This window comes from Sceloporus undulatus, chromosome 8 (assembly GCF_019175285.1).
Source record: "Sceloporus undulatus isolate JIND9_A2432 ecotype Alabama chromosome 8, SceUnd_v1.1, whole genome shotgun sequence".
In the NCBI taxonomy this organism is placed as follows: Eukaryota; Metazoa; Chordata; class Lepidosauria; order Squamata; family Phrynosomatidae; genus Sceloporus; species Sceloporus undulatus.
In genome coordinates, this window is record NC_056529.1 from 1,903,758 (window position 1) to 1,920,785 (window position 17,028).

The 17,028-nt window shown below is 50.6% G+C and overlaps 1 protein-coding gene across 1 annotated transcript; it reads left to right on the top strand.

Annotated features, from left to right (window-relative positions):
* The first annotated feature begins 1,725 nt into the window (after window positions 1-1,725).
* CALB2 (calbindin 2) lies at window positions 1,726-16,271 on the top strand. Its single transcript, XM_042438753.1, has 11 exons — window positions 1,726-1,896; window positions 9,100-9,176; window positions 10,129-10,218; window positions 11,040-11,120; window positions 12,857-12,913; window positions 13,535-13,612; window positions 13,781-13,836; window positions 14,244-14,283; window positions 14,392-14,445; window positions 15,343-15,414; window positions 16,155-16,271. The coding sequence occupies exons 1-11, from the start codon at window positions 1,803-1,805 to the stop codon at window positions 16,269-16,271; spliced, it is 816 nt and encodes a 271-aa protein (XP_042294687.1). The 5' UTR covers window positions 1,726-1,802.
* Window positions 16,272-17,028: the final 757 nt, after the last annotated feature.

Consider the following 17,028-nt stretch of genomic DNA (forward strand, 5'->3'; position numbering starts at 1 on the left):
AGCCTTGCCTCTGCCTTAGCAAAGGCTGGCTGAGCGCAACTAAAGGCACTCATAGAAGTATACATTCATGCTTCTCAGGACATTTTGACAGCCTCCCTGGACAGAAGGGTGAGATGTAGGGCATGTCCTGGGAAAGGAGGACATCTGGTCAGCCATGGCATCCTGGCCCAGATGACTAGATATATCCTCCTTTCCCAGGACATGTCCAATGCTACTTCAACCGTCTGTCCAGGAGGGATTCCAAAATGCCTTGCCTTCAAGGGGACCATTCAGTCCTCCTTTCCAAGGACATGTCTGTCATTTCAGCCTCTCTCCAGGAGGGATTTCCAAAATGGCCTCCATCTGGAGCATGACTAAGAAGCATGGATTTATCTTTCTGTGAGCGTTTTTGGATGTAATTTGTAGTTGTTACTGTGTGCCTCCAAGCCATTTCTGACTTACGGTGCCTTGAAGGCGAACCTATCCTGGGGTTTTCTTGGCAAGACTTGCTCAGAGGAGGCTTGCCGTTGCCAGCCTCTGAGGCTGAGAGAGTGTGACTTATTTATGGGTTTCATGGCTGAGCTGGGAACCGAACCCTGGTCTCCAGAGTCCTAGTCCAATGCTCAAACCACTACACTACGCTGTCCTCCTTTGAGGTTATGGCCTCTGGTCACCCAGAAATATTCTATCTTGAGACCGCTTCAACTGCCCTGGCTCAGTGCTAGGGGATTCTGGGAAGAGTAGTGTTTTGTGAGACATCTAGGCTTCTCAGAGAAGTTCTCTATCAGAGAGCTCTGGGGTCACAATAGACTACAGTTCCCAGGATCCCCCAGCACTGATCCAGGGCAGTCAATGAAGTGTATTTTGGACCTCAAGCAAGCAAGCCTTGACCCGAATCAGTGGAAGGACTCCCTGATTGCAACACATGCCTTGCTTCCAGCCTGAAGCCCATGGAAGCCTTTTCCTGGGAGAGGACCAGCGCCTGGAAGGGTCTCCCTGCGGTCACTCCAGCCCTGGCCTACGAGAAGCCTCCGAAACCCAGACCAAGAAGGAGGCGAAAGGCTGGAGGAAGGAGTGGACAGAACAGGAAACTGAGAAGTCAAGGATCAGTATGTATTCATAATGCAAGGCATTGTCTAGTTTGATTTTGACATTGGTTTTGACATTCAAGATATTAACGTAAATGAAGTTTATAGGTTTGGGTTTGTATGTCTTGGTTTATGTTGTATGTTTTTTAAAACAGTCTTTATTAATCTGAAAAGAACAAGCCAAACCTTTAAAAGGGACACAAATGCAGACCCACAACACACTCAACCCAGCAGCAGACACCCATTAAACCCAATGGAAGTTATTCAACAGGTAGAGGCAAACAAGAACTCAAGGCCATCCCTCGGAAAGCCTGCCCTGGCATCGCATTCCCCTTCAGGCCCTCCCAGTCCTTCAACCCCTTTCCTTCCTCTATCTCTCCATCCTCCCCCGTCTAAAGCCCAGTTTCCTCCTTCCCTCTTTCTCTCATCTCCCAGGAAAGGGCAGAGGGCCCAAGGGCTCCAGACTTCTCTTAGGGGACCGAGGGCAGGGCGGAGGAGGAGAGGGCGTCCTCCGGTTGGAGGACATCGGGGCCGGGGTTGGAGCAGACGGGGACCCTTCCTCCTCCTCCTCTGCCCCTCCCTGGGGTTCTGGGCGGCTCCAAAGGCTTTATAAAGCCCAGCGAAGCAGAGGAAGAAGAAGGAGAAGCGGAGAAGCAAGAGAAGGAGGAGGCAGACCAGGAGCCCCAGCATCATCCTCAGCATCCTCCTCCTCTTCCTCTCTCGCCTTGTGGCCCGATGGCCGCGAAGAAGAGCCCCCCGGCTTACCTGCACCTGGCCGAGGTCACCGCCTCCCAGTTCCTGGACATTTGGAAGCACTACGACGCCGATGGTCAGCCGGGAAGGAAAGAAGGGAAGCGGGGAGGAAGGAAGAAAGGAAGGAAGGGAGGGCAGGGGCCCGGGGGGCAGGAGGGGGTCCAGGGGCCCGGAGGAAGGGGGCACTCCCGACTAGACACACTCCTAGGAAGGGAAAGGCATGATGCTCCTCGGTCCGGCGCCAGATGCAAGTCCTCCTGGGCGGAAGAAGGGGGAAATGCAGGGCATGTCCTGCAAAAGGAGGACCGCCTCTGGTCTCTTCGGGATGGAGGACAAGAGGGAAGTCCTCCCGGACAGAAGTAGGTCATGTCCTGCAAAAGGAGGACCGCCTCTGGTCTCTTTGAGATGGAGGACAAGAGGGAAGCCCCTCTGGAGAGAAGGCTGGGAGGTAGGAGAGGTCCAGGGAAAGGGGAACCTCCGCATGGAGGACACGTGGGGAGTCCTCCTGGAGAGAGGGTCGGGGTGTAGGGCATGTCCTGCAAAAGGAGGACCTCCTCGGGTCCCCTCCGAAGGAAGGACCAAGTGGGAAGTCCTGGAAAGGAAGCCTGGTCCGGGCGCCTTGCCTTCTTCGGCGCTGTCCAGGGTCCCTCTCCGCCAGAGAGGCTGCTTTGGCCGAAGGGAGGAGACCGGGAGCGGCGGAGGAGAGGAGGAACGAGGGAAGAGGGAAGGAGGCAGGTGATGCCCTCAAACGAGTGTGTGTGTGTGTGTATCTATATATGCGCCCATCGCCAGCATCCTCTGCCTCGGGTGCCTTTCCCAAACTCTGCAAGGAAACCCCCTTTGCCCCCTCCATCTTCCCAAGGCAAGAGGAAACAGCCGGAGGTGCCCTCCTCGCCGAGGATGCCATGCGGCTGCAGAGAGTCAAGACTAGAGGACGGGGCTCCCAAGGAAAACCCAAACAAGGCTCAAAGGAAACCCCACAATAATCTGGACCAGCAAGAGCCCTCCAGAGAAAGGGATTTGAGACTCCCTGAAAGAAAGAGGCTTCTCTGCCTTTATGGCTCAGAGATCCATAGCATAGATTCACAGAATCCTAGAGTCGGAAGAGGCCACAATCCAGTCCGACTTCCTGCCATGCAGGAACTCTCAGTCAAAGCATCCCCAACGGATGGCCATGACCCTCCAAGATGGTCAAGAACAAGTCTTCAAAAGCTCCCTAACAGCTGACAGTGCTGGCCAAAGCCCAGCGGTGGGGCGGTGGCTGCTGGACATCTCCGGTCCCAATATTGAGATTTCACCTTCAAAGCATGTGTGGCTGAACTGCAGCTCCCATTATTCCTCAGCCGGGGCTCTCATGTTGCCTAGGGCTGTGGCCTGGCCTCTCATGGACGGCCACAGGTTGCCCATGCCTGCGTTGTTTGGGTCCAGTTGGCCTTAGAGGTCACCTTGCTGGCCAAGGCCCACTCCTTGACCATAAGGAAAGCCACCTTGGTCATCTCTGGTCACTTCTCCATGACGGAAGGTGCCATTGCCCAAGAAAACACACTGGGGCTGCATCCACACTGGAGAAATAACCCAGTTTGGCACCACTTTTCAGCATCCTGGCTCAAGGCTATGGCATTCTGGGAGTTGAAGTATGTTGTGGGGTCCAGAGCTCAAGCTTGGTGCCAAACTGGGTTATTTTCTCCCGTGTGGATGCAGCCTGGGCCCTTTTGCTGGAAGAGCACTTCAGGCGCACTGCTTTTCCCCGGCGTTTCCCGGGGGACACATGCTTCATGGGCCACTGAGCTGAGAGGCTGCTTTTTCCCTACGGCTCTTAAAATATTAACCAAGAGTTCTGTGCTTTGCTGAACAGGATTGACTTTTAGTTTTAGCCGGTGGTTTTATTAACGCTCGACTTGCCACATTTATTTGCAGATTGCGTTTTAATTGCGGCTGGCGTTTCTGTCCCATTTAGGGAAACCGTTATGCCAGGGATCTCCCCCTTTTAAAAAGAGATGCAAAGGCATCCCCTAAATTAAGCAAGCAGAAATAAAATGACATCTCTGCGCTAAACAGATATATAAATGTAAACGTCAGTTGCCTGGACTTTCCATTTGTTCAAAAGCCATATTTCCCCACCGAGAGAGGAGAGGAAGCGCATGCAACCCCTTGTAGGATTGTGGCCAAAGAGTAATGAATAAGGGGCAGTAACTGAGCTCCCAAAGGGGAGGAAGGAAGGAAGGAAGGAAGGAAGGAAGGAAGGAAGGAAGGAAGTGTGGGACCATGCTACCTGGACCATGGGCCCAGGTAGTATCTCCATGCTTTTGGGGTGGATTTTGATGGTCTCCATCATAGAGCTTGGCTCACTGGACAGACTCAGGCCCTTATCATACGAGCACAATTTGAAGTTATCCCAGGATCAATGTGAAGGCAATGCAGGGGCAATCATGGGATTTCAATCAGGAGCCATCTTAAACACAATTGGGGGTCATTCCAGGGTTAGGTAAATCCTCTTTACTCCCCGAATTTACCTAACCCTGGAATGACCCCCCGATTGTGTTCAGGATGGCTCCTGATTGCATCTGGCATCATGTGATCAACAAACGTGAAAGCCCAGATTGCCCCTGCATTGCCTTCACATTGACCCTGGGAGAACTTCAAATGTTGCATGTGTGATAAGGGCCTGAGAAATGGCTGCTCCAGGGCCAGATCAGCTTCATTTGGACCTCTGCATCTGCAAAAGAGAGAATGGCAATGATGGAGGGAGGAATAGTCTTCCCAAGGGCTGGGTTCAAGGACCACTGGAGATCCCTCTTTGAGATGGATTCCCAAGAAGGACATCTGGGCTTGTCTGCAATCTCCTGGCCATTCTTGGGGCAACGATTTAGACGAAAGCCCACCTAGTTTAGCTTGAACTCACTTGGATGTTGTGGAGAGCCAGCGTTGCGCATTGGTTTGAGCATTGGACTTGGACTCTGGGAGAGCAGAGTTCGAACCCAGACCTTGGAAGGTGAAGGCAAGGGATGCTCCTTATTGCTTGGCCACAGCAGCTGGTACTCAGCAGGTGCCAACCTTCGTGGGTTGTTTGCTTTTAAAGAGCCTTCCTTTTATTTCTTTTTTAAAAAGGACTAAATCCCTGCTGTTTCCTGTGAGCAAATCTGGAGGCCTTTTCTCCCCCTTTCTGCTGACTGCCCCCCATTGCAGCCCCAGGGCAACCTGCAGGCCTCCATCTTCCTTTCCAGAGCCATCCGATCCAGGAACTGGCACAAATCTCTGGCAGTTTTGTATTCCAGAAGTCAGTGCTGTTCTCTGCCAGGGTCACTGGAGATCCAGCAATCAGGCAAACCTTCTTTTTTAATATTAAATACTTATTGAATTTTAAAGACCAACACACTTAATATTAGAAATATAAACTCATGCATACATTTATTCATCCAACTTCTTTGCTTATCTAACTAACATATAGTTGTTGCCAGTCTACAATCCTTCATCCATGCAATCCTAAGCAACCACCACTTTTGCAGACCAAATATCTTTAACTTTGACTATTCCAATGTTGATTCGATCGTCTTGTTCCATTTCTTGTCCCCTTGCGCTTTCCACCATCCCAACCTTTTACCTTTCCTTTACTCTCTTCCTTTACTTCTCTCTCTTTACCTCCTCCTTTCTTTCTTCCCTTATCCTTCCTTTAATCTTCTCTGTACCTATTCTTCCCTACTCTGTATTTGCTTTAATTCTTGCTGTTATCCACCTTGATCCTCAAAAGTGAGATAATTTATTATTATTATTATTATTATTATTATTATTATTATTATTATTACTTTCCTCTCACTCCTCTTACTCTCTCCTTGTCCTCTCTTTCTTCTCTCCTTTCCCTTCTTCTTCTCCTTACTTTCTTCTATAGATGAAGCCTCCTCCCCCTCTTCTTCTCCTCCTCCTTTTTCTTCTAGGCCTCTTTACCTTCTTAGCCGTGATCTTGGCATCCTTTGGGAGCCCAGACTCATCCAAGCATATGTTAATTAATCTAAAACATTCATATAATGCCCTTAATCAAAAATTGATTCCTGAGTTGCTCACAATGCGCAGAAGGGCCTTTGGAAAGGAGGCTTGCTGCCTTGGAGGCATCTCCAAAAAGCAACTCTTCTCTTCCCAAAGAAAAGTCAGGAGAGCAGCAAATGGGGGCAAATTTGGAAAAGCAGCCTTTCATCCTAACAGTTGTGGCAGAAGAAGAGTCTGGAAATTCAGGAAGCTATATGTCTATTTATGCATTTGTTGAAAAAGCACATAGACATCCATAGGGTTTCTAGCAGTTTCCATCCGCAGCAGCAGCATCCCTTTAGCAAAGCCAATGGGCCTCCATTGCCCACTCAAGACCAAGGGCTCCAGGAATACAGATCACAGCAAACTCTTCCAGAGGAGAAGAAACATTTGTCTTCTATGATTTTATTATTATTATTATTATTATTATTACAGTTTACATTGGGCCCCAGGGTTGTTTTTCTCGGTTTCCCTTCCTGGCCGGTTTCTCCCGAACGTTGCAGCATGAAAGGGTTAAACCGCGCAAGACGTATTTGTAACTTCAAAGAAGCATTTCTTAAATCAGAAATGAGCTCAGAGACGTACAAATAGATGCACACAAGAAAATGATGGGTTGCTCCCGTGTAATTTGAGCGTGGTTCAATGTGCGGATGGGCTTCCCGGGGGGATAAAAGGCACCCAACCTGTTATTAATACAATCCTTTTGGCAACCGATGGTTAGGCTCAGCTTTTGGGTTGCATCACCTCTCTTGCAAGGAGAGCGCAGCCCTTGCCTTCGGTTACGCTTTCCCTGCGACTTCTGTGACCCCATTATTGCCATTTCTCCAAAGGCCCCTGCAGTTTTGAACTATGCGTGTTCATTGCAGAGCTCTGGGAAATAAAGAATTGTGGACTACAACTCCCATAGTCCCCAGCCAGCAGAGAGACCAGAGAGAGCATGGTGGTGTGGCTTGAGTCTTGTGGGTTCGAATCCATGCCTGGCCCTGGAAACCCAATGGGAGGCCTTGGGCAAGTCACACTCTCTCAGCCTCTCAGGAGGGAATGGTGCCAAGAAGACCCTGCGATAGGTTTGCCATGGGATCATTGTAGGCTGGAAATGGCTTGAAGGCATCACAACATTCCAAATTATTTTTGTCAAGCTCTCCTGCGCATGCTGGGAGCATGGGAGCTGCAGTCCACAAAGATAGCCTTTCCTAAGCACCATGGTCATTGTATCGGCAGCCTACAGAGGATGGATGCCCACAAGGACACATCCATGCTGCTCCCTTTCAGCCGCTCTCTTGAGGAGGGCACCCATGGGACCCCTGCTTCGGAAGGGGCGCTCCTTGGGGCCATTGAACGGCTGGCTTGCGGGGCCAGGCAGGTGGATGAAAAGACCCTGCAGAAACAATGCGCATAATGCACAACCTGCGGGGCTGTTTGCAAGATGGGAGATTTGCTCTGTTTCAGATCCAGGGGGAGGCTGCAGCATTCCCACTGCTGCAATGGAGTCAGGCACCGGGAGTGGGACTTTGAAGGCTTTCTGGATGTTGTGGGACTGCAGCTCCCATCACTCTCAGGCTGCTACTTGTTCCTGATATCCAGCAGTATCAGTTGTTCCTGATATCCAGCTCTGATGATTGCTCTTGCGCCCCACAGTCCTCTCTTGCACCATCCACCTCCCCACCTGATTTTGCTAACCGTTCGCCCCAAAGAGACTTGACAGGAAAGCCATACACAACATGCCCCCCCATGCCATCCTTTGGGACCCACAACCCAAAGCAATTAGATGGCACCACAATTAAAGCAATTAAAGGCACTTAGAGCATAGCTCCCAGCATCCCCAGCCCAGCATGGCCAGGCAAAACGCTGCCTCTCAGTCAACAACGCACAAGGACACTTATTGCAGGCCATGTGCAGCAGCGTTTAGAGAGTTGCATAAATGTCACACCGCACACCATTGTGGCTCCATGCTATGAAATTCTGGGATTTGTAGCTTTGTGAGCTATTTGGCCTTCTCTGTCACAGCAGACTACATATTCCAGGATTCCAGAGGATGGAGCCCTGGCAATTAAAGTGTTGTCAAACTGTGTTAATTCTGCAGTGTGGCAGCAGCCTAAGCCCAGGTTAGAAGCCCCACTGAGGCCTCAAGGCGATCCATGCTTACCCATTAAACATGTTGGAGCTTACATCTGAGAAGAGAACTGCCCCCACAGCAGCAGCTGCTGCTGCCATAGGGCTCATTCCATTGCCTTCCTAAACCAAACCGGTGTGTCTTGCATGCCATCCTAAGGCAGGGAGGGTGGGGTCAAACCTGCAAAAATAACAGCTCTCAGGCAGACCTGGAATTTGCAAATAAAAGGCTGAAAAGTCTTGCAGCCCCTTTGATGCTAGAACTGAAAGATAGGAGCATGAGTTTTCAAAGCCTACTTCCTCAGCTGCATTTGGGGAAAGCTTCTGAATTCAAAGTCCACAAAATATTAGAAGTGGGTCTTGAATTGTATTTGTAGGGCTGCTTCCTGCTGCCTTTTCAGGCCTAAGGGCAGCATGCCCTAAGCTTTAGGGCCGAGCCACAAGCCCCAAAAGCTGGAAGGAGGAGGCAAACGGGTGGTTAAATGCCACCTAATTCTGATGTATTGCCCTTGTTTCTGGAGGTTGGCTGCGTTTTGGAACTGCCTTCTTCCCCCAGAAAGGGTCCATCCATTCCTGGTTGAAAAATGGCATTGACAGAGCTTATCAATGTGGGTTCGGGGAAATGCCTCCATTTCTATTTTCCTCCTGGCTGCACTTGTAAATAGGGAGATACTGAATTCCAGCCCAGTCGCCAGAATGATGGCTAGGCCTTTGCTGGGGCTTTTCTCGGACTTTTTATTGATTTGTTTGAATTTGGGAGCTGTTTTGCACAAAGGCGACATCTCTCCTTATGCCCTTTCCTTCTGGACCAAGGTGGAAGGGCAGCTGGGGAAAGCCCTGGCTTTGGTTCCTTGGCTATGGGTAGTGACTTGGAGAAATCCTCTAAAGTTCAGACTAGAACGTAGAGTGGATTGCCCAGGCGAGGCCACCTTGGTCTGGAGGCCACCTTGGCCTGGAGGCCACCTTGGCCTGGAGGTTGCCCACTGCAGCTGAAAGCCAAACTGACTGACTTTTGTGGCGAAGGGGATGCTGGGAGATGCAGATGAAGATATAGCCCCCAAGAGAGGCCTGGAGGTCAGGGTCCCCATCCTTTTCTCTGGCTCTGACCTCTCTCCTTTCTTCCGCTCCTTCTTTTCTCTCCTTGCAGGGAATGGCTACATCGAAGGCAAAGAACTAGAGAACTTCTTCCGAGAGCTGGAGCGCGCCAGGAAGGGGGCTGGCATGGTAGGGCCGGGCATTTAATCAATCAATAGGACTTCCTTCCTGTCCCTCTGCCCTCCATTTCATCCCAAGGCTTCATTCAGCCCTTTTGCCCATCGATGTGGGAGAAGAGCCTTTGCATGCCGTGGGCATACATCTAAGGGAGACTGGATTAACCTCCACTTTATTCATTTTCATTTTATTGAATTTATTAACATATTTGTGCCCCAGCCTCGGTTATGAGATCTTAGGGCACCATACAAGTACAGCCAAGTTAAATGCTTTGCAATGTATTTGCAGTGTATAAGCAATTTGCAATATATTTGAAACTGGCAGTAAAGAGGGTCATATGGATGTGGCTCTTCGCTCCCTTTCTTCTTCTCCAAAGACACTGGGCTCCTCTTTTTGGATTAATATGGCTGCTGTTTCATCCAAATGGTTTCTTATGGCCGTGGATGCTGTTGGGTGGGAAGCGGGTTCATAAAGCCATATCAAAAAATATGAGTCTCTCTCTCACATGCAGAGTCTTGTTTTATTGGAAAGAGAGAACCTTAAAGGGGACTTTGTCGGCAATCTATAGATCCTGTTGCTAAGACTCCTGCCAAGACAACAAGGGCTGCATCCACATTGGAGGAATAACCCAGTTTGGCACCGCTTTTCAGCATCCTAGCTCAAAGCTATGGCATTCTGAGAGTTGGTGTATGTTGTGGGCTCCAGAGCGGAGCTCCCCTCTGCTCTGGGCCCACAACAAACTCCAACTCCCAGAATGCCATAACCTTGAGCCAGACAAAGTGGTGCCAAACCGGGTTATCTCTCCAGTGTGGATGCCGCCAAGGAGTGAGACACCGTGTCCATCCCAAATGAACCATAGACCCCAAAAGACGCCCTATAGCTCTCCCTCCAACTTTGCCCATTAAACTGAGCCTGCATGACTGTACGTTCCACCTTTCCTTTCTTTTCCTTTCCTTTTTTACAGGAGTCCAAAATTCCCAACTTTGCCGAGAAGATGCAGGAGTTCATGCGGAAATATGACAAAAACGCCGATGGGAAAATTGAGATGTCTGAGGTGAGCTGTGGGACTCTGGAAGGGAAGGGGTCTGGGGTCCTTTCCCCAAAGAGCCTCCCCAGAGCCTGTCTAGGGATACAGACTCCACTTGCCACCATCACTTTGATGACTTTGCCTTTGCGAGATGCAAACCTGGTGCAGTCGGCAATTTGGTGAAAAGTGTCTTTGGCCCTCTCTCTTCCTCCCAGAAACTAAGGAGAAAGCAGGCTGATATTTTTACCAGGACTGGTAGCAAGGCATTCTGCACATGCCCCAAGGCACTCTTCCTTCAGATGCCTTAGGGCACCAAACACAGGCTTCTGAGTTCTGGTGGGTGCTCAGATAAAGCCCCAAAGAGGCCTTCTGGCCCTGCTGGAACTGGGGAGCTCAGTCAAGTCTGCATTCTTAACCTGAATGCACCATTTCAGAGGCACTTGAGGTTCGAGGCCTGGCCTGGAAGAGGAGCTATAGAAGGCCATCCGCTCTCGGTCTGGGCTCAGATGGGCAGACGGCCGTCCTGGGAGCCCTTCTCCTCCCCAAGGGACCCTTCCCAGCAGCAGCTGAGGACTCAGGTGCTGGAGAGGCCAGGAATCCTCTCCAAAGCCATGGCTGACTGGGTCGTCCTCAAAGTAGCTCCCCAAACATACACACATACACCCTCCAAAAGCCACTGTCCTGAGCTCTGGGCTTTGGGTATTATTGCTGTTACTAGCAAGGGCAATACATCAGGTGTTGCGTTGCTGAGAAATACTTCCAAGAGATGGCTGCCCTTGTTCTGAGCTCCGCTCTGAGGCTGGCACTGTGCCCTCTTCCTCCTCCGTCCCTTCCTTCCTTTCCTGCAGCTGGCGCAGATCCTTCCCACCGAGGAGAACTTCCTTCTGTGCTTCCGGCAGCATGTCAGCTCCAGTGCCGAGTTCATGGAGGTAAGGAGATCCTGCAACGCATGAGTCCGCACTTATCCCTGACCAAAGGGGGCTAGTGAGCCTGCTATGCATCTGGGGCTGGACTTTCACAGAAGTCTCCCAGGAGCTGAAACAGGTTTGGTATCTTGGAGGTTTCCTTCAGAATTCAAGCTCAAACTTTGCATAGAGTCACCATCCAACAGGAACCACAGCTGCCTTTGGCACTGTAAGGTTATTGTGCTCTTTGCCATCATAGGCTGGTCCAGAGCTAAGTTATACGCACACAACTGGCTGAAAGGGCACCCTATAAGTATCTCCTCAGTAGTCTTCACTGCAGCTTTTCAAGGGCAGTGTTGCAGTGTAGAAGTGGCACACAACCACACAGGCTTGTGTTGGAAGGCCATGCTTTGGATGCCCCTCCATGTGCCATACTACAGCAGGCAAGAGGAGGCAGACCGATAGTGCTCTTCAGCAGGTCTCTGGTTTGCATAGTAAGGAGAGCTGCATTTCATGAGGCCAAAGCTTGTGATGGCGTCAAGCCAAATGCATAGCTTGCAATGGTGTCACGTCAAAGATAATAAAAGGAGCCAAGACTCTGCCTCAGACCAAAGGCCTAGCCCAGCTTTAGCTGCTGCTTCAGGGAAGACCTCCAGCAGGGCAGGAGTGCCATGGTGCCCTCCTTGCATCCTTCCTTCCAGCCCTCAACCTCCGATACACAGCTGGAAGCTTGCGTCAACTAGTGGAGGTTGCCTATAGCCCTCCTGACTAGTAGCCATTAGTGATGGCCTCAGCTCCCACAAATGTATCCCACTGTGAAGCTATCTAGGTTGGCAGCATCACTCAACACTGGCAGCAGGGCAAACAGAGTTGGGCCATCGGCTTCACTTTTCCAATCCGCAAGGTGACCTCCTTCAAGACACATACCTTCAAGCAGCTGGTCAGGATCGGGGTCCTGGCAGCTAAGGATCTGGCTCCATCCCAAAGATGTTGGCTGAACCCAAACGGGCTGCAGCCCAACTGACCCCTGGCACTTCTGCCCAGGAGAGGGATGTTGGCTGCACCAGAGCAGCGTAAATTAGGAAGTGTCACCCGCGCAGCCATCTTGAGACGGCCGCCCAACAGCTGGGAAGCAGCAGCAGCAGCCGCAACCCATCTGATCAATTAAAACGAACAATGGGAAAACTGATCCTGCACTTGGATGGATGAAACTGGAGTCCACCTGCTGTTGGCTAATGGGCAAATTAAGTGGCAAGGCCAGCGCAGGCCATGAAATATTAACCCTCATCCCGCTCAGACAATAACCACTTATAATAATTTGTGCCTAAAATATTCATCCCTGTCATAAGGAGAGGGACCCCTTGGGACAGTGTTTTTCCACTGGTCAAGACCTCCTCTAAACAAAAGGCGAGAGATCCAGAACCTTCTCCCATGAATATGGGAGATTTGGAAATGCAGGGATGCCTTTAGTGAACATTTTTTAACAGATGGAGAGGTCTCTTATGGATTTCCAGGTACAAGTTTATTGTTGATTTTAATTCTCTTTCCTCACCCCCCCCACCAAAAAAATTCCTTTTGCTACTGTCTTCTTCTTGTTCCGTTAGCCATTTCAAGGTATTTTGGGGGAGACAGCAGATAAATCCCCTAACAAAAAAACAAACAAAACCCCACAATCTCTCTCTTTATATTTATATCTATTAACCTATATACCTCTGCATACATACAGTCTTTGTTGCAAATCTCTGCTGTCTCTGTTACAGGCCTGGCGGAAATATGATACGGATCGCAGCGGTTACATAGAAGCCAATGAGCTCCAGGTGGGAACCAGGAGAGACTCAAAGGAAGAGATAGGTTGTGTTTTAAAACCCCACAAAGTATATCAAGAGGACCATCGGTTCACACACACACACACACACTGGCGCATGCCAGTGGTCACCTTTCTCACCTTTATTCCCAATTGTGCGTCCCAAGAAAACATTCTAGGTTGAAGGGAGACTCCATGGCACAGCCATGTCTTCCTAGGGGCACATCCAGTGGCAGTACCGCAAACAGGCTCCTTTCCCCCATCTGCATAGGGAGAGACCTAGATGTTACGGTTCACGGTCTTCCTCCATGTTAACTCAAGAGTATCCTTTCCTGCAACTTGAGTCTGCCACTTCTAATCCCACCTTCTGTACACAGTAGTGCTTAAGATGTGACGCCAAAGGCTTTCATGGCCAGCATCCATAGGGTTTTTTGTGGGTTTTTCAGGCTCTGTGGCCATGTTCTGGAAGAGTTTATTCCTGTCGTTTCGCCAGCATCTGTGGCTTTGGCATCTTCAGCGATGCTTAAAATCTTCTTGCTAGAGCCTCCTTCCCTCTCGAGGGGAATGCTAATTTTGGAGATCTGGTGCTGAATCCCTCCACAAATCCCTCCGTCTTTCTTGTCCTCCCCCCCAGGGATTTCTGTCAGACTTGCTAGAGAAGGCCAACAGACCCTACGAGGAACCAAAACTGAAAGAATATACGCAGACCATCGTAAGTTGGAGAAGCGGAGCCCAGGGGCGGGTGGCAGGGGCTGTTCGGCTGCACTTGGATGCGGAGCGGAGGGGAGGAAAGGGGCTTTTCTGGTGAGCTTTTGGAGCCCAGATATTCACCGCGCAAGAGCCTGCGCCACTAACCAGCAGCCCCTTTGTGACCCCACAGCTACGGATGTTTGACCTGAATGGAGACGGAAAGCTGTGCCTGTCGGAAATGTCACGGTAAGGTCTCCTTCTCTCGGCATTGACCACGTTCATGGAAATCCAGACTCATAGAGCTGGAGGGGGATCATAGACACAGAGTCCGACCCTTTGATCCGCAAAGGGTCTCTTTATGGAGACGTCCAGAGAAGGGGGCCCAGCTGTCTCCCGAGGCAATGGCTTCCACTGTCAAGATGTCCTTTCTAAGGCTGCAACAAAACCTATCCTCCTGTGACTTTAGACCAGTGGTCCCCAAACTGTTACCTTTAAGAGCTTTTGGACTTCAGCTCCCAGAAGCCTCAGCCATGTCTGCCAATAGCCTGGGATTCTGGGGACCGAAGTCCAAAGTCCCTCAAAGGGCACGGTTTGGGGACCACTGCTGTTGCCCATGAGGCTCTGATGCTGCTTTCCTGCCGCTTTCCTTGCAGACTGCTTCCGGTGCAAGAGAACTTCCTCTTGAAATTCCAGGTAAAAAGGGAGTGCGCCTGGGTCCCTCTCTCTCTCTCTGGACGCCGAGCCTGTTTTAATTTCCACTCCTTCTCATTGCCTTTCGTTCCCCCTTTTTCTTTTCTGCAGGGAATGAAGCTAGATTCAGAGGAATTCAATGCTATCTTTGCTTTCTACGACAAGGTAGGAAAGTTAGAAGGAGAAACAGAAGCAGGAGAGCCAAGAGAGGACTTCAACTGTTATTATTTTTAGTAGTAGTAGTACTAGTAGTAGTACTGCAGTCATTCCACTTTCCATGGAGGTGGTCTTTCAGACTTCCATGAGGCAGGTCCTCCTAAGTCAATGCTGAGGAGCCATAATGCAGGTCCTGAAAACCCATGCTGCATTCAAACTGGAGAAGTAACCCAGTTTGGCACTACTTTAACTTGTTGTCTGGCTCAAGGCTATGGAATTCTGGGAGTTGGAGTGTGTTGTGGGGTCCAGAGCGGAGCTCTGCTCTGGGCCCACAACAAATGCCAACTCCCAGAATTCCACAGCCTTAAGCCAGGGCAGTTAAAGCGGCACCAAACCAGGTTATTTCTCCAGTGTGGATGCAGCCACAGTAAATGTGGGCCAGGAACCTGAAATTGACCCCGGCACAAGGTCACTGATCCCCTGCTGCAGAATGCAGTTCCTGGCGGACCTCAGAGGGAAAATGGGTCTCTCCAGGCCTCAGGGTCTTTGCAAAGACCAAAGCAAAAAGGTAACCATTATAAAGCAGGTTATAAAGGTTCTTATTACAAAGCAAACCCATCAGTGCAGAGGAGGAGAAGGAAGGGAGTAATAATACTGGTAATAGTAGTAGTAGTAGTAGCAGCATCAGGTGTTGCATACATGTGTTGTAGTGTCTAGCTTAGTTTACAAAACCTGATAGATTCTAGCAATTGTTGTGGCATTGTGTTGTGGGATCACAAACCATTGCCAGCTGGGACTCGTTGTCAGTCCATAACCTGGTGTGTGTGTATGCTGCAAATGTAGGCTGACGGACATGTCCTGTGAGGCCAGAAGAACTTCCTAACCTCACTGTCTTAATTTCTGCAGGACGGGAATGGCTTCATTGATGAGAATGAGCTGGATGCCCTCCTCAAAGATCTGTATGAAAAGACCAAGAAGGTGAGTTGAAGCGGTTCTTGTGTGGTTGCGAGGGACAAATTGCTCTGGTTGCAAGACAGGAGCCCTGACCAGGAGCCCAGAAAGCTTGGTCTGGCTCTGAAGGGTCCAGTGTTTGCCCAGTGGATTTAAAGACCTGGCCGCATAGACGGGATCCACAGCCTCAGCTCAGATCTGGTACCCTTTGGATGCTTTTCATCACAGCTATGTGGGGCATCTGCACTGCAGAACTGATGCAGTTTGACACTGCTTTAACTGCCATGGCTCAATGCCCCCGGGGCCATTTCTCCAGTGGATGGAGGCTGCGGGGTTGGTCTCTGCTCCTCGGCTGAGCAACCCCTGAAGGCAGCCAGACTCCCACTTGTTGGTCCCACTTGGGCGAACTCACTCCATGTTTCAGCTCAAAGGAGAAAGAGCAAGGCCAAGTGCTGGACCTCAGATGACCGCTGAGGGAGCAGGTGGCTGAGGAACCCATCAGTCTATCTATGTCCACAGGGCAGTGGGTCCACTCCAGCCCTCCGTCCAGAGCCCCCAAAGTGCTGAGCCTCCTTTGGGGTTAGGCACTCCAGCACCTCAGATGGCTCCTTTTAGGTCCTGGAGTGAAGCCACCATTCCTCAGACACGGAAACCTCCAAGCCGCCCATGCCTCTGGGATTCAGATGTGAGGGGAATGCTTCATTCCTGGCCAAGCTAACCTAGTCTCCCCAATGGTCTTTCCCCATCTTTTCCTTGTCTCCATGCAGGAAATGGGAATCCAGCAGCTCACCCAGTACAGGAAGAGTATCATGAATCTCTCCGATGGAGGAAAGCTTTACCGCAAGGAGCTGGAAATCGTCCTCTGCAATGAGCCCCCGCTGTGAAGAGGAGGCCCTCTGACCTCCTCACTAGCCCCCCTGCCCTTGCCTTGCCTTGTCCTGCCCCACCTTGTCCTGTCCCCAATAGGTCAACCGAGAGGCTCCCAGGACAGAGAGCACCTTCCTCCTCCGGCTGGACCCCCACTGACCACCTGCGCCCCACAATGGCTTTGGCTTGACGGCCCATTTGTGGCGCTGGCCACAGTTTCCACTAGATTTTTTTTGGGAGGGGGGGAAGGTGGGCCCTCCAGCCACGGAGGGCAGCAGGAGGCGAGTTCAAGGCGACCCATTTCCCCGTCCTGCTTGTTTCTCCCCATAGTCGCCGTAGTTTGTGTCTTGCAAGAGCCTTGAACCTGGAGTGGATTTCTCTTTCCGTTCTCATTCTGTTTTCCATCTTTTGCCGCCTTCTCATGTTTGAGTCTTCTTACTTAACCAAAGAAGAGTTTACAAATAAAGCTGGAGTTCTACTACAGGATTTTGCAGCTCCATCTTTTATTTCCTGCCATGTGCAAAGAACAAAAACCTTTAATTCACTTTAAGTGCAAAGCTTGTCGGCATCCATAGCCTAAACAAGCCAGGAGCGGGTCCCTCCTGGAGTAGCTATGCCCCGAGTCAACGGGTTTTGCACAAGGGTGAGTTTAATGGGACTTAGCAAGATCTGCTCCAGGTTTGGGAATCCTGTGGCCCTCCTGGCGTTGCTTGACAACATGGGCTTTGCTGTCTGTAGGGCTTGATGGGAGTTGCAGTCCAGCAGTCACAAAAC

What these genes read in the sequence shown, in the direction of transcription:
- CALB2 (XM_042438753.1), top strand. Translation starts at nt 1,803, where the DNA reads ATGGCCGCGAAGAAGAGCCCCCCGGCTTACCTGCACCTGGCCGAGGTC. An exon ending in GAAGCACTACGACGCCGATG is followed by an intron (nt 1,897 to 9,099) that starts GTCAGCCGGGAA and finishes CTCTCCTTGCAG; the next exon opens with GGAATGGCTACATCGAAGGC. An exon ending in TGTATGAAAAGACCAAGAAG is followed by an intron (nt 15,415 to 16,154) that starts GTGAGTTGAAGC and finishes GTCTCCATGCAG; the next exon opens with GAAATGGGAATCCAGCAGCT.